The following is a 21197-nucleotide window of genomic DNA, read 5'->3' on the forward strand; positions in this document are numbered from 1 at the left end:
TCTCCATACCTTTACAACCTGAATGAAGAACAGACTTTCCGTGAGGCTGAGCTGTATGAGGAGAAATGTGGGGTCAAGATTGGTGGAAGACCTATCAACAATCTGCGTTATGCAGATAACACAACCCTGCTTGCTGAAACTGAGGAGGACCTGAAGCGCTTGCTGCAGAGGGTCAAGGACTGCTGCCTCCACTATGGATTGAGGCTCAATGTCAAGAAGACAAAGATTCTCACCACTGGACCAATTGGCAGCATCAGGATGGACGGTGAAGAGATTGAGATTGTTCAAAGCTTTAGTTTGCTTGGCTCCACAGTCAACACTGTTGGCACCAGTAGCCAGGAAATTAAAGGGTGCATTGCCATGGGGAAGTCTGCTGTTAGGGACCTCTCCAAAGTACTGAAGAGCAATAGTGTCTCTCTGGAGACTAAGGTGCATCTGATACAGGCTATGGTCTTCGCAATCACTTGTTATGCATCAGAGAGTTGAACAATGACCAAGGAGGATAGAAGGAGAATTGATGTCTTTGAGTGTGGTGCTGGAGAAAAGTATTGAGAATACCATGGACTGCTAGGAAAACAAAGAGATTCATCCTGGAAAGTGTTAAACCGGATGGCTCCTTGGAGGCAAGGATTCTGAGGCTCCGTCTAACATACTTTGGATATGTTGTGAGAAGAGACCGGTCCTTGGATAAGGACATCATTCTTGGGCAGGTGGAGGGACGGCGCAAGAGGGGAAGGCCCTTTATGAGATGGATTGATTCAGTGACTGGGGTAATCAGGATGGGAGTGTCAGAGACAGTGTGATTGGCACAGGATAGAGCAGAGTTTAGGGCTGTTGTACATAGGGTCGCTATGAGTCACAGGCGACTCGACAGCACTTAACAACAACATTAATAGAATTCTTTTTTTTTTTCATTTTTCTATGAATTTTAATGAACATTTACAGAGATTTTGGATTTCCATTCATTCCTTGTTTCAGTTTTCTCCCTGAATTTACCATAATTTTTCAATCCATTTGATTGTCGTTGGACATTTGAGCTGTTTCCGCGGTCTTGTGATGGTGAATAATGCTGCTATGAACACTGGTATAGAAGTCTCCATTTATGCCTCAGTTATAATTTTCTCGGAGTATTTAAGAGTATTTCAAGAGTAGTATATTCATGAATAAGACGCTGTTGTAATGATAATTAGAGGCTTTCTTACTATATTCTTGTGGTAGATTAAAATCCCAATGTTTCAAAGTTTTAGACATAAGACTAATGCAAATGAAAAAATGTTACAAGGTAGAATTCTGATTTAAGAGAGTGTGCCAAAATCCAATGTGAACTTCTAACCCTGTATTAGCAATCTTTTCTCATCCTTTTCCCATTTTGTCTATTCAAATCTATATATATCTCCTCAATATCATAAACATTTTTCAATGACAAAAGAACCTGATTCTTCTGCTTTGCACATGACATGAATGTCTCTAATGCTTGCTGTCTATTTACATTGCCATTTTTCTCTCTAGATTGTATGAGCAATTTAGGATTCATAAAACCTTTATTGTTTATAGACTAATCTATGGGTTTAACATTTATCCATTCATTTAACTATACACTTACTCATTTTTCTAACAAACACTATAATATAAATTAATAGAAACATTCAAAGTTTAATAGAATGATTCCTCTAGAAGTAGCCACAGTCTATGCAGCTTGACAGCACAGATATGTAGGCAAAATATTTCAAATCAACAATTGTATTATTACAATTACCATAAATAAATTATGTTCTGAAAGTTGGACAGTTATCAAGCATGATCAAGGAAGAATTGAAGCCTTTGAATTACGGTGTTGACAAAGAATATTGAAAACACCATTAATTGCCAAAAGGACAAGCAAATTGGTCTTGGAGGAAGTACAACCCGGGTGCTCCTTAGTGGTAAGGACGGTGAAATTTTATCTCGTTTACTTTGGTTATATTGTCCAGGAAAGGACAGTTCTTGGGAATAAAAGATTATGCTTGGGAAGTAAGACTTGATGGAAGAGATTAAAGTCTTCAACATTTGGATTGATTCAGTGACTGCAACATCGGGTTTGAACACTGCAGGAGACTGTGAGGAGGCACAGGATGGGGCAAGATCTGTCTTTCATGGGCCACTTTGGCTTAATGACACCTAACAATCACAAGGTGCATTCAAGGTATTGTAAGAGCACAGAAGAGAAAATCCTGTACTCTGAGAAGGTCAAACAAGCTAATGCTTTTCCCTTGCTAGGTTCTAAGAATGTATAGATATTCATGAGAAATTCACCTTTGGGTAAATGGAAATGGAAAGGTATCAGAGAGAAAGGAGCAATATAGGTAAAAGCCTATAGATGAAGCAAAAAATATGATAAAAAATGATCATTACTTCAGTGAGTCTAAGGTACACATTATGCTTGTGAGAATGGCAAAAAATAAGACTACTAAGGTAGGAAGCATTATAAGTAAAGATTTGTATCTTTGAAAAAAAATGTATTAATCTCACAGAGGAAGATTTGTGAAACTAACTAAACTGAGTAAGGAAGATTACATATATTACCATGGCAATAGTCCAGGTGAGAAGTAGGAGGTTCAGAACTAAGGTGGTACTAATGGTGTAATGTAACACAGTCCTATTACAATGCAATAGGGGATGGATCATATAGAATCTGACTTGTGGGTTTATGTCTTACTTAAGTAGATAATTATTATTCCAGTGAGATTAGTAATTGCACAAAAATAACTAATTTTTGGATGGAATTTTATTTTGTGCATTCTAATGGAGATACTTAGTAAGTTGCTGGAATGTGACCAAATTTTTAACAAATATTTATTGAACGATTGTTATGTGTGCTAGAAATACATATAAGACATTGTTTTTATCCTTAAAGCAAACATATTCCAGAGGAGAGAGATAGAAATATAATACAGGGGAATGCTGATGACCTATTGACCTGTGTGCTAAGAGAGGAAACAGAGGGAAGAAACAGCTGAGTTTGCATGGTTGGCAAAGTATTCACATGATAAATGATTCTGCAGCTTAAAATGTAATTTTTACAGAAAAAGATGAATATGAATGATATGCTAGGTAAAGAAGACACAAAAAGCTACTGAAATGTGAGAGAACATAGATCTCTTAGTGAATGACAGTTCTTTTGTGTGGCTGGAATGCAGAGTGAGTTAGTTTGTATGTGTCAACTATGACCATATAACCTTGGGTTTTTGTTTAGGAGTGCAGGGCTTAATCTACATTGAACTTTCCTCTGTAAAACGATGCTAACAACTATTGCTTAAACAATTATTCTCAACTGGTCATGCAACTGCTCAGGAAATCTAGGAATGTCATTACAACTTTAGAGGTAATAACAGAATTACTACTTTCATTTAAATAAACAAAGAAGTAGGCATTTGTTTCCGTGTTTACGAGAGTCAGGATTTTGGATAAATGACTGTTAGAGCAGTTTCTTTTCAGGAAAAGTTACACAGGGATATAATAAAAACGCTATCAATTTAACTCAAGAATCAATTCCTTGGCCTTTTTTGTTTGTTTTGTTTTGTTTTAGAAAACTAGTCATTGTTTATAACTGTGCATATAAAATTGAGAAAAGAGGCATTATACTGTAGCCATTAATAAACCCAAGAAAGGCACAGACTTCATTGGGGTCCAACACTTTCCTTTAAGTAATTATGCAGTATTAGAGTATTTATGGAGAAGATGCTGTTATAATGAAGACAAGAGGTTTCTGCCTTTCTCGTCTGGCTTTTGGCCAGAGCTTGTGTTCCTTTAGCACCTGCAGAGTCTGACTGAAGTTAAATTGGTAGATTTCCAAGTGGAGCAAGTTGATAAAGAGTCTTCATATGCAGTTTATGATGTATTTGTGAACAAATTAAGTTGATTAATTATCTTGCCTAATACATTCTCCAGGGAGTTCTGGTGGTCTAGTGGGTAAGGAGTCACCCTGTCAGTCCAAAGGTAGGTGGTTTGAATCCACAAGAAAAAGATGAACAATCTCCTCTCATAAGATTTACAGCCTCCAACACACACTGGAGAGTCAGTTATGAGTTGGTTCCAACTCGCCAGTAAGAGTTAGTTGGTTAGTAATATATGCTCAGTTATTGGCAAAGACTCTTTTTAAAAATATTTTTTATTAATTTTAATAAACATTTACAGAGCTTTTGGATTTCCATTCATTCATTGCCTCACTTTTCTCCCTGCCCACCCCTCCCCACCAGTTCGCTCCCCTCTCGGAAAAGAAAAAGTAAAAAAAAAATTCCTTCATTAGTTTGCAATTCCCCCATCCCTTTCCCCCTACCCCCACCCTGAGTACACTTCTATATGCAACCTTAATTCTGGATTCCTGTGCTAACCATAATACTCAATCATATATCACCTCTAATATTTTCTTTACCTCATGTTTCAATACAATATACATAATTTATCCAGTTTTTTTTCTGTCAGACCCATTCAACAACAGTGGAACCATGTAGTATTTGTCCCTTTGTGACTGAGATATTTCACTCAGCATAATGTCCTTCAGGGTCACCCATTTTGAATAATATTGCATGAGTTCCTTGCTTTTCAATGTGGCATAGTATTCCATTGTGTGGATGTACCACAGCTTCTCTATCCATTCGTTTGTTGATGGGCTCTTAGTTTGCTTCCAACTCTTTGCTATTGTAAACAAAGCTGCGATAAACATGGATGTACATGGATGGCAGACATGGTCTCTCTGGGGTATATTCCCAGTAATGGGATTGCTGGGTCAAATGGTATCTTTATTTGCAATTTTTTGAGAAAGCGCCACACCGCCTTCCACAATGGTTGCACCATCTTACATTCCCACCAACAGTGAATAAGAGTTCCAGTTTCTCCACATCCTCGCCAGCATTTGTTGCTTGCTGTTCTGTTAAATTTTGCTATTCTTACTGGTGTGAGATGATATCTCATGATTGTTTTGATTTGCATCTCTCTTAGAGCTAGGGACTTTGAACATTTCTTCATGTGCTTGTTGGCGATCTGAATGTCTTCTTCAGTGAAGTGTCTGTTCATATCGGCAAAGACTCTTGATTGTTACTATAATACCATGATGTTGTTGTAGTTGTTGTTATGTGCTGTCGAATCACGTGTGACTCATAGAGACCCTGTGTACAACAGCTCTGAACCTTGTTCCATCGTGTGCCAACATTACTGTCTCTGACACACCTACCCCTATAAGCCCAGTCACTGAATCAATCCATCTCATTGAGGGCCTATTTCTCTTGTAGTTTCCCTCCACCTTTCCAAGCATGACCTCCCTCTCCAAGGACTGGTCCTCCCTTGTCACATGTCCAATGTCAGACAAAGCTTCAGAATCCTTCCAAGGAGCAGCCTACTTTCATCAACCTGTTTGTTCTCCTAGCAGTCCATGGTATATTCAACACTCTTCCCCCGCACCACAGCTCATTTTAATTGAACTAGGTATTATTTTAATGCATAGTCACTGCAAGGCATGATACTAGTGAACTGTAGAACAAAAGGTAAACTTTTTGTACTTGTTGAGGAGCTTCCTTTCTTTCTCTGCCCTCAACCTTTCCCTCAATAAGATGGATTGGCATAGTGACTACTACAGTGGGTGTGAGCATGACAGAGAGCATGACAGAGGATGACATAAGATAGAATATAGAATAAGAATCATGTTTGTTGTTCATAGGCTTGTTATGAGTCACAGTCAACTTGATGGCACCTGACAACAATACCAACAACATATAATTCCAGAAATTAGCCATCATGAAAGTTGAGTGGTCATTGTGAAACAGACATAAAATGAAGTCTGTTCAACCAAGTCTTGACTATCTGTGCTCATTTATTCTGGCACATTTTCTTTTTCTGATTTATTATCCTCTCTCCAGTTGCGTTTCCATTTCTTCTAAAGACTGAAATATTTGATTAGGTTGGCTCTGTTCTCTCAAGCTGCCTTTTCAAAAGTTGAGTGAATTATTGCCATTTTAACCATATTTCCTTATTCTTTTAATTTTCATTTGTTATTGTTGTTGTTGTTGATTGCCTTCGAGTCGAGCACGACTCATAGTGACGCTATGAACAAAAGGCCTGAAGCCCGGCTACAACTATCGACAGTTATCAAAGTTCATAGAGTTTCCCGAAGCATATTATTTAGGAAGTGGATGCCACTTCTGCTTCCAAACCTATCATAGTAAGTGATTATTGTTATGTGCCATTGAGTCACCTGTGATATATAGTGACCCTATGTACAGCAGCTTTGAACCCTTGCCTGTCCTGAGCCGGTCTCACTAATTCTGACACATCAATCTCCATCACTCCAGTTATAGTTATCAATCCATCTAATCCAGGGTCTCCCTCTCCTGTGCTGTCCATCCACCCTTTCAAGAAAAAATATTTTTATTTATTACAATTGGCATCATCAGGATGGATGGTGAAGAGACTGAGATTGTACACAGCTTTAGTTTGCTTGGCTCCACAGGCAACAGTCTTGGCACCAGCAGCCAGGAAATTAAAAGGCGCATTGCCATGGGAAAGTCTGCTGTTAGGGACCTCTCCAAAGTACTGAAGAGCAATGGTGTCTCTCTGGAGACTAAGGTGCATCTGATACAGGCCATGGTCTTCGCAATCACTTGTTAGGCATCAGAGAGTTGGACAATGACCAGGGAGGATGGAAGGAGAACTGATGCCTTTGAGCTGTGGTGGTGGAGAAGAGTATTGAGAATACCATGGACTGTTAGGAAAACAAACAGATTTGTCCTGGAAAGGGTTAAACCGGGTGGCTCCTTGGAGGCAAGGATTCTGAGGCTCCGTCTAACATACTTTGGACATGTTGTGAGGAGAGACCGGTCCTTAGAGAGGGACATCATGCTTGGGAGGGTGGAGGGATGGCGGAGGAGAGGAAGGCCCTCTATGAGGTGGATTGATTCAGTGACTGGGATAATTGGGATGGGAGTGTCGGAGATAGTGCGATTGGCACAGGACAGAGCAGAGTGTAGGGCTGTTGTATATAGGGTCGCTATGAGTCGCAGGTGACTCGATCGCACATAACAACAACAACAACAACACAATGCTTAATTTGATACAGCGTTTTTCAAGAAAATGAAAAAAAAAGTATGATAGTTAATTGACAAACTTCATGTAAGATTTGTTTCCTTTTGGTATTTAGTTCATTGTATAAAATACTTAATTGCTTGATTTCTTTAATAATTATTTAAGAAATTTTTAATGCTTAGATACCTAGAAAAGTTTAAAAATATTCAAATAAGTGAAAATTTTTTCAGAAATAAGTAATATCCAGTTGATTAAGTATCAAGAGCAAGGGATACATATTATGGTAAATTGTTTTGTCTAAGTAAGCATAATTTTCAGGATGTAAGTAAAGTGAAAATGATATTGTCACAGTTAATACAGACGTTTTGTTTGCATATAATTTTTCTCAATGTTTTCTAAGAAATTATTTACTGTTTATTATCATTTCATTTGTCCCCACCTATAGAACAGTTAAAAAATATATGTAAGTTAAACAGAATTATTGGTGCTGAATTTATTATGCTGGAAAATCTCCTCCTATAAAATTTTTAATTCCAGAAAACACGTGTGAGAGAGGATCCGCTATGAGTCCATTCTGACTCAATGGCAATCAGTTGAATTTGAGTTTAATTGTTTTAAAATTACTGTTGTGGTGAAATTCAGATATTACTTTACCCATCTTTTATAATTTTTCCCACACTGATTGCCTTGAAAATACTTTTGGAAAATGTAGAAAATTGGATAAATCTAGCACTAAATTCAGATATTCACTCTAGTCTTCCTTTCTTTCTAGACACTACATGAAGCTATGTGGAAATGGCAGGAGTCACGAAGCCCTTCTTCCGGGAGAGAATACGCATCATAAACGGAGGATTGCTTCTGGTTTTCCTGGGACAGTGATATCAAGCCCGTGCTGCCCTTGTTAATGTCAATGACTCACAGACAATTTAAACAGTGATGCTTGCCTTGGACTTACAGATTTTCAACCTGATTCCTTGTTTATTTCTTTGGAGAAGGAAAGTTTGCATTAACTGCTCTCCATGGTGGCCAATCTTCTTAAGAGCCTGATTTTACCTTACATACATAAGCTTTGCAAAGGAATGTTTACAAAGAAACTGGGAAATACAACCAAAAAAAAGGAGAATCGTCAGCAGAAAAGGGATCCAGACTTTCCTGCTGCTGGCCAGACCAAAACCCCCAAATTTTCAAATACCTTGAAAAGCACGGTAAAGAAGATTGCAAAGTGTTCCTCTGCTCGCAACTTATCCACTGAAGAGGACGAAGCTAGCAGAGAATTCTCCCTCTCCCCCACCTTCAGTTACCGAGTAGCTATTGCCAACGGCCTCAGAAAGAATATTAGTGTACCCAACAATGATCATGAGGATCTGCTTCAAGAGCTGTCTTCAATTGAAAGCTCCTACTCGGAATCATTAAATGAACTAAGGAGCAGCACAGAAAACCAGGGCCACGCAGCACCCATCATGCCTGTGCGGCGCAACAGGAAAAGCTCCAGCAGCCTGGCGCCCTCGGAGGGCAGCTCCGACGGCGAGCGCACTCTGCACACTCTGAAACTAGGGGCTCTACGAAAACTCCGGAAATGGAAAAAGAGCCAAGAGTGTGTCTCCTCAGACTCAGAGTTGAGCACAATAAAGAAAACCTGGGGGATACGAAGCAAATCATTGGATCGCACTGCACGAAACCCAAAGGCAAATGCCCTTGAGCCGGGGTTTAGTTCCTCCGGCTGCATTAGCCAGACCCATGACGTCATGGAAATGATCTTCAAGGAGCTTCAGGGAATAAGTCAAATCGAGACAGAACTTTCCGAACTCAGAGGGCATGTCAATGCTCTCAAGCACTCCATCGATGAGATCTCCAGCAGCGTGGAGGTTGTACAGAGTGAAATTGAGCAGTTACGAACAGGGTTCGTCCAGTCTCGGAGGGAAACCAGAGACATCCATGATTATATTAAACACTTAGGTCATATGGGTAGCAAAGCCAGCCTGAGATTTTTAAATGTGCCTGAGGAAAGATCTGAATACGTGGAAAGTGTGGTGTACCAAATTCTGATCGATAAAATGGGTTTCTCAGATGCACCAAATGCTATTAAAATTGAATTAGCTCAGAGGATCGGACAGCAAAGGGACTGTCCAAACGCAAAGCCTCGACCCATACTTGTATATTTTGAAACCCCTCAGCAAAGAGATTTTGTCTTAAAAAAATCATACAAACTCAAAGGGACAGGCATTGGAATCTCGACAGATATTCTTACTCATGACATCAGAGAAAGAAAAGAGAGAGGGATACCCTCCTCCCAGACATACGAGAGCATGGATATAAAGCTGTCTACTCCGGAGCCCAAAATGAAGAAGAACAATTGGCAGTCACCCGATGATAGTGATGGAGAGCTGGAAGCTGACTTTAACAGAAATACATATGCTCTACTTTCCAAATCAGAGTTTCAAATAAAAGGCAGTAGTTCTAAGTCAAGCTCAAAGTCTCACAATGCCAGATCCAAGAATAAAACCACTAATGGCAGCAAAATTAAAAATAAATCAGATTATGATAAAATATCCTCACAGTTGCCACAATCTGACAACTTGGAAAAGCAAACGGCAACGGATTATGCAGCTGCAACGCCCCTCTGGCATTCCCAGAGTGACTTTTTTACCGCTAAGCTTAGTCGCTCTGAATCCGATTTCTCCAAGTTGTGTCAGTCTTACTCGGAGGATTTTTCTGAAAATCAGGTTTTTGCTCGAACTAATGGAAGCTCTCTCCTGTCATCTTCAGATCGGGAACTTTGGCAGCGGAAACAGAGTACACCTAATTTATACGACAGTCCCCAGGACCAAACTTTGAATGGGAGTGCTCAAGTGCCGAATAAATGTGAGAATCCAGAGATGGTGGATAGTGGCATAAACAACGGCATGGTATGTGCTTCTGCAGACAGAAGTCACTACAGTGATTCCCAGCTCTCATTACATGAGGATCTTTCTCCATGGAAGGAATGGAATCAAGCAGAACAAGGAGCTGATGTAGGCTTAGATACATCCACTCAGGAAACTTTTGACTACGACACCAACAGTTTATCGGACCAGCAGCTGGATACTGACAATAAAGACCTAGATGACTTGGTAAAGTGTCACAGTGACCTTCAAGATGACTCTGAGAGCTATGATTTAACTCAAGATGACAACTCATCTCCATGCCCTGGATTGGATAATGAAACACAAGGCCAGTGGGTTGGTCCATATGATTCTTACCAGGAAACTAACTCTAATGAAGTATACCAAAATCAAAACCAGTTGTCCATGATGTACCGAAGTCAAAGTGAATTGCAGAGTGATGATTCTGAGGATGCCCCACCCAAATCTTGGCATAGTCGATTAAGCATTGATCTTTCTGATAAGACTTTCAGTTTCCCAAAATTTGGGTCAACGTTACAGAGGGCTAAATCAGCCTTGGAAGTGGTTTGGAACAAAAGTACACAGAGTCTCAGTGGGTATGAGGACAGTGGCTCTTCCTTAATGGGGAGGTTCCGGACATTATCCCAATCAACTGCAAATGAATCTAGTACCACCCTTGACTCTGATGTCTATACAGAACCCTATTACTACAAAGCAGAGGATGAGGAGGACTACAGTGTGCCAGTGGCTGACAATGAAACAGATTATGTTGAAGTGATGGAACAAGTCCTTGCGAAATTGGAAAATAGGACTAGCATTACTGAAACAGATGAACAAATTAAAGAATATGATCACCCTTCCTATGAAACGCCTTATGAAACCCCACAAGATGAGGGCTATGATGGTCAGGCAGATGATCTCGTTAGTGAAGGGGGGATGGAGCCATTAAGTGAAACTTCAGTAGAAATAGAAATAAGAGAAGATGAAAACCAAAACATTCCTGAACAACCGGTGGAAATCACAAAGCCAAAGCGAATCCGTCCTTCTTTTAAAGAAGCAGCTTTAAGGGCCTACAGAAAGCAAATGGCAGAGTTGGAAGAGAAGATCCTGGCTGGAGGTACTCATATTTAAATTGTGCATTATTAACTACTTGTTTTTTACTATTGAGTAGTGTTTCTTTAGAACATGTTATTTTTAGTCTTATATAAATAATTTACATGCAATGATTTTGAATGCTTATTCTAAGATTTTATTATACTCAGATAATTCTTCAACTTGTTGAGCTTAATTAAAATTAAAGCATGTTTCAAGTGTGTCACATGAAAATAAGCCTTAACTTTTTCTCCTCCACTTATGGATCAAGAGTACTCTGATAGTCACAAATCCCATACTTTAGTAGCCAACTCCATGGTATCAAACATTTGTCAAAGAACGGATGAGTGAAATCTAAGAGGAGACCTTTGAGGCAGCAACCTAGGGTCTACTCCTTGGTTTTAGTGGATTAACAAGGATAGTGAGAGTTTTTCAATCTTGTGAAGAAAAATTAGGTTCTGATGTAACTGAAAAAGAGCAGTAGAGCTAAGATCCTGGGCCAAACCTGAATCCTGACTTCTATTGTTGTTGTTGTTATGTACTGTAGAGTCCAAACTGACCCATAGCTAACCAGGTATGGCAGGTTTTCAGAGGCAGTAATCACACAGGAGATTACACTAATCAGACAAGTCACTCTTTAAGAAAGAATGAGGAAAGAAGTAGAAGGGAATTCTCCTGCCATTATGAAAATAAAAAGGGTATCTTAAGTAAAACGTTAATTTGTTAAAAGAATAATTTCATATAATATGAAATCAGTTATCACTATATGTTTTGTCCATCAATCTTGCATATACTAAGCCCAAATGGCTACCATTTACATGCTTATCATTTAATATTTATATATATTGGTTTGTTATAATCTTACTTTTAATGAGTTATATATTACTGATATTTGCCCTGGTGATGATACTGTCATTTTAAATGCACATGTGTAAATCATATTATATTTAAGATAGTTATATATTTATGAAACCAAGTGTTTCTTGCCATTATGAAATAACACAATCTCTGCATCCAATAGCTGATTGTGACTTCTTTGCTTTGACTAAAGCTATAATCAGATATTCCTCCAAACTGGCCATTTTCTGGTTGATATGGATAAATTATTGAATAAGTAAATATTTTTATTGCAAACTATTTCACATGATAAGATATTTAAATAAGAATTAGTTCTCAGCTCTAAAATAATTCCTTTATACCCCCACACAACCCTTTTATTAGAGAGGTAGATGGGTCTAGATATACAGATATGTCAAACACCTGCCCTAATCACATAGATCAATGGGAATTTTTTTTACAGAGGAGAAACTACATATGTAATTAGTTTATTAGAAGTATAACTGAGATATATAATGATTTTTAAAATCATTCATTAACTTTGTTAATGAAATTTTCATGAATATTTTATGACAAAATATTTAGATGCCAGCTCTCTTAAATTATATGTTTTAATATACTCGGTGAGATTTACTGCCTGTCAAATTAAGTGTTAAAAATCATAATGCTATATCAAAAGGAATACAAATATGAAAGTTGTGCTTAGGAAAATTGGAAACACACTCTGATGTTTTCTTTAAGGTTTGGTCTTTTAAATCTCTCATCAATTATAATTTTTTTTTAAATTGAGATTTTAATGAGAGATTATAGAGAACTTGGATTTCCATTCATTCATTGTTGAACATTTTCCTTCCTGTCCACACCTCCCCATCCCAATTTACTTTTCTCTTTGAGTAGAAAAAAAATATTCTTTCATTGTTATACAGTCCTTCTCCCCTCCCCCAGCCCACTTTACTGTGAAACTCTTATTCTGGACTCTTGAATGGGCATTTTTTTAAATGCAATTTTGGTAGTTTTTTTAAAGGTAGATTTCTCAAGTACATTTAAAATTTATTTGAAAGTGCTAAGTATTCAGATGCTATGCAAATATATTTTATGTTGGAGTAATGTCTATCCCATTTCAGAAAAGCTTTTGATAGATGTAGATGTATTTTTAATAAACTCATCTAAAATTTTTGTGAGGCACAAGACAGAAGTTTGGTACCATATTTGTTTTTATTTCAGAGAAGTCGACTTAAATACAAAATAAGACTAAAGATTATGTGTGTGCATGTGTATTGTGGCTGTTGTGACAGAAGAGACGAATGTTCTAATGCTGATTGATATAGGTTTTAGTTTGAAATGTTAAATAGTATTAGAAACAGAGATAAATATCAATTTCAGAAAGTAATAGTTCATCAATTTCTTTTAAAAACCTCTAACAAGTAAATGGTATCAATGAATGACCATTCAAATAGATAACAGATCTAGTTAGCTAATGGCACTTACTTTTGGGCAACACAGATGCACTTGGTTGACCCTACAATACCCGCGTGAAAATTCTACAAAAGGTAAAATATTATTGTGCCATATGGCCGATGCATCATGCCGGGCTCTATAGAAGAGCAGGACTACTCTGTCACCTTAGAGCTTAGCTTGTTATGTTGAGCACCAGCGTTGGGTGGAGTCTGTTGACTGTTACTTATGCCTGAGGAAATCAGGACACACTCCTTTAAGATGCTCTCTGGTTGTTGAAAGGCACCAGATTGACTACCCAGGAGGCTGTTGTAGCCTAGTTTTTAAAGGCCAAATCTATTTAGCTTTGCAGCAACTACGTAGTTTTCCTTACTGTGTGCTGCCAGTATGCCACAGGAAAAAGAACAGCCAAAGAATAGCATTTTCCAGGTCCCTTCCCTGCTTGGATCATTCCAATAAGGTGCCAATTGTCATGATTATTTTTGTGCCCAAGGCCATCTGCTTAGTGGCCTTTGGGAAAATGCAGATAGATTTTTCTCTGTAGCTTCTCAATCAACATTAGGTAGCATTGTTATCTCTTTTCTCTTATCAACCTGGACAGATTGGAGTGCAGAGCTCTTGCTGTGAAACTATGTAGGGTGCTGCCCCCCCCAACCCCCAGGCACAACTTTACAGAATCATAGGCTTGTAAATATATTAGTTCTCATTTTTAGGGTTTGAGTAAAATTTGTATTTTGAAATCCAGCACATAGATACACATACTATGCCTAGTGGTAAGAAGCTGCACTGCATCCCAAAGGTACACAGCTTGAATCCACTAGCTGCTCTGCAAGAAGGATGGGCACTCTCCTCGCCTGTGATTAACTGCAGCTGAAAACCCACCAGAAGGTCAGCTGTGGGTCGGTCTTGACTCAACTGTACACAATAACAACATGGCTACTGTGAATGGTTTGCCAAATGGGAAAAAGATCTTAGATGTGTGTAACCAGAAACGTTACTAAATCACCAGAGCTGCCTGGAAACTTAACCCATGAGTTCAAATTTTTTCCTTCTGGCTGAATCCTGCTCAGTGGAATCCTGTGTGTAGCTGGCCAAACCCCGACACCATGGTGGTAATATAATCGTCATCCTCAGCTCCTTAACTCTTCTCAACTGGGATTAAGTGTTGTCTTCTTTGGACTCCTGTCCACATACATCTTACTGTCACCACTTACTTCCACCTTGTAGAACGCTAATTTATGTGCGTTTTCTCTTCTAACTATAATCTGGAATCGAGAGGTCTAGTCTTTTTTTATTCTTTTAATATGCACTGTGCCTGGACCAGTGCTTTTATACAGATATGGCACAGAGTTAATAATAATTGTTGAATGAATGACTGTTTCAAAGGAGCCAGGATACTAAATAAAAAGCTCCATATTCAAATGTTGGGCTTTAAATGATCAGATTGTGACTGCTGTCTGAGATCTCAGAGCGTGGTTCAAGAGGAAAGCTTACATTTATGGCATTCTGGTTGTATAGTCTAAAGGAGTTGAGCTGCTAAGCCAAAGGCTGGGCTTCTCTAGTGTTTTGAGCCCACCATCCATTCTAAGAGATGGACAGTTCCTCTTACCTACTTTACAGCCTTGGAAACTCAATGGAGGACAACTGTGAGCCAGTTCTGAATTGATAGCTAAGAGTTTTATTTGTTTGACCGTCTATCTTGAACTCTCCTGATACGCATGTTTTCATTCTTTTACTTCTTACAGAACTACTAAAAACTCAGTTCCATGGGGGAGGGCTGGGCAGGGAGAAAAGTGCAATGATGAATGAATGGAAATCCAAAATCTCTGTAAATGTTCTTTAAATTAATAAAATAAAAATTTTTTTTTAAAAACTCAGTTCCATTTTTACCCTATTTTACAGATGAGAAAACTAGGGTGCTTAAAAGTTAAGGTACTCAATGTCATGTGGCTAAAATGGGTGGATACAGAATCCAATGGGTGGTTATTTTTGCTATTTAGAGCAAGTAAATGTTGACTCAGGAGGGTCTGGTGGCTGAGTGGTAAGGAGCTGGGCTGCCAAGTCAGAGACAGTTGATTTGAATCTTCTGTCTGCTCCACATGAGAAAAAATACAGTTTCTTCTCCTGGGAAACCCACTCGAGGGTCAGCTAAGAATCGATTCCAATGTGAAGGAACATAACAGTAACGCAACAGCTACATGTCTTTACTCACTTCAAAGGTTTTAATTCAAAGGTTTTGAATTAAAACTTCATTTTAAGTTAGAAAATGATGAAAGCTGGAGGACAGAGTCAACTACTGGTTTATTCCAGCCAAAGGATTTTCATGAGAAGCCAGTGTTAATATGAAAGATACTATGTTTTCTGACACATTGAGGTTTTGACATGAAATAGTCAATTTTTCTTTTTTCTACTTCAAGTGCTCATGTCTTATAAATCAAGGTTCAAAGAGCCCCATAAATACTTTTGCTACAACAACTTCTTGAAGGATGATGTATTTAACGTTTGAGTGTACCTTACCTGAAATTAAAGCCTTCAAGACTGCAGTAAATTTTTTCGGTAGAAGAACAGAAATTTTTATGTGTTTTGAAATGTCATTCCCAGGCTTTCTCTCCTTCTGCAATAGACTGTGACACTGGTATTTATTGATGTTTGTTTGGTTTTTTAAAAATTTTTGTATTTTGTTTTCTAAATAGCTATAGAACTTGGTTGGAGTGTTTTTGCCCAAATAAAGATAAGAAACTGATTATATAAACATTTCCCTGAGACTGATAATTTCTTAAGTTAGAACAGTGTTCCCCTGTCTGGCTAGTTACCAGAATCATCTGAAGAGTTTGTAATTTTTTGTTTTTTTTCTGAATACTGTTTTGAAATTATAGGTTATTAGGATCCCATTACTGAAAATTTTATTTTGGTGGGTACATAAAAAGGTCTTTATAAAAACATCTAAGATTTTGTTACCAGTGTTCCTTGTACAGAAACAAGGCACACATAGTAACCTAAAAACATAATACAAAAAAAAATCCCTCAAATTTGAACACAAAAAGTAAAAATAGCTCCTCTCCTTTTTGAAGAAAGATAATCAATTCTAGATGCACATGCATTTCTTTTTCTTTTCTATTCTTTAATAAAATATGAAACTATCATTTTTTTTATTTTATACCTGCTTTTTCATGTAATGTATACTTCCTTTTTGTTTTAAAATCAATCTCATTCTTTATAATAATATGAATTTATCCATTACATAGTTGTTCTGTAGTTTTACTTTTCTCTTTCATTTCTGTAAGTCAGATTTGAGTCATACCTGATCCTCCACTGAGTTTTCAGAGGCTGGAAATTTCCTGGAGGAGAATGCATACCTGTTTTCCTTGGAACAGCTGGTAGATTTGAACCATCTGCCTTTGGGTTAGCAACATAACTGCTTAATCACTAGACCATCAGAGACTATTCCCCCATCAATGAATGGGTTTTTAAGTTGCTCTCAAATTCACAAGCTGGGCAGCTTTATCATCTGTACTTTAGAAAGCAAATTAGTGTGTGTGTAGGGTGCATTCTTAGATGTGGAATGTGCTTAGAGAGTTTTTTTCTAAGTGGAGTTAAGGACTCATGAACCTTTATTAAATTCCAATGTTTCATACTCATAGCACCTATCATAGTTATAGTTTTACATTTAGTTATTATTTAATTATTGTATTTTCCACTAGAGAGGATTTGAAAGTTAGAATGGATTACCACCCCCACCCCCACCCCCCAGCTGCAATAATGGAATTTGATCCAGAGTTTGGGATATAATAAATATTAAATATTTATCAAACTGATAAAAATATACTAGTTTCCTCCATAAATTGGTGGCTATATAGCTACATCAAAAGTGAATAATTTTGAAATCTAGACTACTTTCTTTTTCTTTATTCCAGTGGAAAATTGTTGTTGCTATATACTGTTGAGTTGGAACCAACTCATAGCTGACCTTCTGGCAGGATTTCAGAGGCAGCAAATTGCACAGGAGTAGATTAACTATATATCTCCAGAAGAGCAGGTGTTGGATTTGAACTACATGCCTTTAGGTTGATAGTACAACTCTTTACTCATAGGCTACAAAAGCTCCCTAAAGGAACATTAATTGAATTCATGTTGCAGTATGGTTTCAGTGAAACCTGAGATTTTAGTGTTTAAAAGGGATGGAAACCAGTATGTATTTTGAATACATTTCTATCTGGTTCAGTTTGAGATATATTGATTCATTTTCATTTTTTCCCCTTTTCTGAATTTAGTGACAGTTTATAGAAATGATTCATTAACTGATACACGTTTTTCTCCCTACCCCCCTCCCAATTCACTTTGTAATGCATGTCTTGCTCTAGATGTCAATTGCCCTATACACAGTAATCATCCACTCCATTCGGATAATCTCTCCCTTCCCATTCCAGTGCAGTGTTCATTATCTATGCAGGCTTTCCCTGATCTCCATTTCTCTGTGTCCATCATGTTTTTATAGCAGTGTTCTTGTATAGTATTTGTGCTTTTGTAACTGAGACACTTTACTCAGCATAGTGTCTTATAGACTCATCCATATCATGTAGTGGTTTACAAGGTCATTGTTTTTCAGTGTTGTATAATATTTAATTCTCACCAAGGAATCTGGTTACCACTAATAGTGGAACACTTGGTTACTAACTGAAAGACTGGTGGTTGAAATCCACTCAGAGACCCTTTATAGATAGATCTGGCTGCCAGTGTATTTCTGAAAGATCGACCACTGAAAACCCTAGGGTTTTCATAGTTCTACTCTGCTCTGACATTTATGAGGTCGGATGAGCTAGAGTCAAGCCAATTGCAACCAGTTTGTTTTTTTATGTACCCATGGGGAAAATGTAGTATTATTTCCATTTCACAAATACACTCCTGAGTCTCATAAATGGTCCAAGGTCATACTGTTGTTTATTATTGTTGTCGTGTACTGTACAGTCAGAACCCACCCATAGCTGGCCCCCCTGCGGATTTTCAGAGGCAGTTAATCACACAGGAGGAGATTGCCCATTCTTCTCACACATAGAGAAACTGGTGGCCTCGAACTGCCTGTCTTCAGAATTGCAGCACAGTTTCTTGCCACTAGGCCACCAGAGCTCCCTCCAACGTTATATAGAAAATAAAATGACTGTTGTACTTTATGCTCCTGATGGAATCCAAAGTCTCACTCTTTTTCCATGATGTCCCAACATCTGGGTGGGAAAGTCTTATCATGAAAGGAAATGGTATGTGAGTTTAAACATACATGTAAGTTATTCTTTTGAGGTCTGCAAGTTGTGTGTTAATGGTGTATTAATATTGACTGTGTTAAAATAAGTGGTCATAGTTAAGCTTAAGAGGTATGTCAAATTTGGACAGCTGATTCTTGTCACATTAAAATCTTTATTTAGGGTGAGCAAGTAGTTTTTGAGTAACAGAATTTTGAGAGGAGATACAGAAGAAATTCACAAGTGCACAGATATTAAGCTGAGAACAGAAACAGTAGAAATGTAAATATTTGCTTTATTAAAATTGTTAATAACCTTTTAACAATATACTTCTCTTTGTAGAGAAGCTAAAAATATAATAACGATTCAAGGAAAATGTTTACTAACAAGAAAAGATGGGAATTTCCAGATTGTGCTAGTAATATTGATACAGAGACTTCAGAGCAAATTTCCAAATCCCCAAGATTTAAGAAAGGATATTAAGGTGAAATCTTAGGTGAATAGTCTTTCTACATTCTTGTTTTTTCTAATGTCCTTCTTCCTGCAAGGTCAACCTGCAATAAACTCCAGAGCAATTAATGAGGGTTTGACAGGTTTCTATGTAAAATGAAATGAAGGAGCTCTGATTTCCAGTGTAAGACAAAGCCTGTAAAGTGTTAATTGGGATAGTTCAGGTGTTAGGACCTAGACTAGACATACATACTAAGGTGATTCAAGCTCTGCAGTAAAAGTCTAGAGTGAGGGGGAATTTCAATGAAGCAGGAAGAAACCTGACCCTGGAGAATTTGCCTCAAACAAGAGTTACCAGGGCAACCAAAAGTTGACTGGGTAACAATTGGACAGAGTGAAAACCACTGAGCAATCAGTGAAAGAAGACTAAGGGTGTGAGGTGGGCAAGAAGTTATTTCCTGGAATCCTTTTTACTGATGTTGTTGTTGTTGTTGTTATGTGCCCTCAAGTCGCTTGCGACTCATAGGGACCCTGATATTACCTGATTAGAGATTAGCATAAATTCTCAACATCCTAGAGTGTGTTAAGAAGAATGACAATCTCAAGAAGAGATTGGAATACTATACAATTCACCAGGAGAATGAACTAGTTATCTTAATTGGGCCTATAAAGTCAGTAATAATTTTCTGAACTGCATAAAAGTCCATTCATTAGGATATAAGATTAAGCTAGGTTTTTGTTTTGTTTTTTAAAGGAATTGTCTTTTCAGGTTTGTATTTTTTGTTTTGGTTTTTGGGTGGATTTTTTGTTGGTTTTTTGTTTGTTTTTGTTGTTCGTTTGTTGTTTTAGTTTTTTGATAGAAATTTTATCCAGGCTGACTTTTGGGTCTTAGAGAGCCAGTTGCCCTGACTCAAAGTGGAACTGTTCTCAGTACTCGTTTAGGTATTCTTCTAGGTGACGTCCAGAGGCTATGAAATAAGACATAGCTAAAGGTATTAATGGTTGACATTATTATCAGGTGCCATTGTGTTAAGTACAACTCGTAATGTCCCCATTAACAAACTAATCGGAACCTTCCCCCATCCTGTACCAGCACCATGATGTTTTAATATGATCCAGTCCATTATTAGAGTCACTGCATCAATCCATCTTGTTGGAGGTCTTTCTGTTTTTCTGACCCTACGTCTTTTCCAGCATGCTGTCTTTTTCCAAAGACTGAACCCTCCTGACAACATGCTCAAGGGATATGAAATGAAGTGTCACCATCCTTTCCTCTAAGGAGCACCCTGGTTGCACTTCCTCCAAGGCGGACTTGTTTGTTCTTTTGGCAGTCTACGAGATATTCAGTACTCTTCTTCAACACTGCAACTGGCATCGATCCTTCTGCTGTCCTGTTCACTGCCCAACTTTCAGGTGCAGTGGAAGTAATTGACAAGACCATGGCTTAGATAAGACACATCATAGTCTTTAAATTGACATCCTCACTCTTTAGCACTTTGGACAGGTCCTTGGCAGCAAATTCTCCCAATACAGCACATCTTTTGAATTCTTGACTGTCTTTATAAAGCTCTTGATGGTGGAACCAAGTAAAATTAAATCCTTGACAAATGAAACTTTTCTCCATCGTGATGATGCCTATTACTTCACTGGTGAGAATTTTTATTTGTTGTTGTTGAGATGTAATCAATGTTGAAGGCTTTAGTCTTTGATCTTTGATCTTTTGCAGCAAGTATTGCAAATCCTCTTCACTTTCAACAAGAAAAGTTATATCATCTGCATAATGCATATTATTGCTAAGTCTTCCTCCAGTCCTGATGCCACACTTTTTCTTCATGTCATCCAGCTTCTTGAATAATTTGCTCAGTATAGCATACAAATTGAATAGGTGATTGAATGGAGAAAGGACACAACTTTGATGTACACATCTCCTGATTTTAATCCATACAGTGTTCACTTGCTCTGTTTAGATAACAGCGTCTTGATCTAGGTATAGGTTTCACGTGGACACAATTAATTATTCTAGACTTCTCAGTCTTCTCTATGGTGCCTATAATTTATTATGATTATGATTAATTGGTTTATTTAATTTTAATATCTGAGCATATGACTATTGATATTTCAGTTTTTAAAGATCATGTAACAGTCCCTTAGAACATTAATATGAGTTTAGTTTATGTAACTGGCATATTCCAGG

The 21197-nt window shown here is 37.7% G+C and overlaps 1 protein-coding gene across 1 annotated transcript in view; it reads left to right on the top strand.

The window, feature by feature from the left end:
• The first annotated feature begins 8069 nt into the window (after nucleotides 1-8069).
• Nucleotides 8070-21197, top strand: part of UNC13C (unc-13 homolog C (C. elegans)) — a 912374-nt gene continuing 899246 nt past the window's right edge. The window contains exon 1 of the mRNA XM_006898243.1: nucleotides 8070-11052. Coding sequence (XP_006898305.1) covers nucleotides 8073-11052 — 2980 coding nt within the window. The 5' untranslated portion in view covers nucleotides 8070-8072. The remainder of the gene's footprint in view (nucleotides 11053-21197) is intronic.

The sequence above is a fragment of the Elephantulus edwardii genome, unplaced genomic scaffold (genome assembly GCF_000299155.1).
Source record: "Elephantulus edwardii isolate Elephantulus edwardi_28Jun2011 unplaced genomic scaffold, EleEdw1.0 scaffold00225, whole genome shotgun sequence".
Classification (NCBI taxonomy): domain Eukaryota; kingdom Metazoa; phylum Chordata; class Mammalia; order Macroscelidea; family Macroscelididae; genus Elephantulus; species Elephantulus edwardii.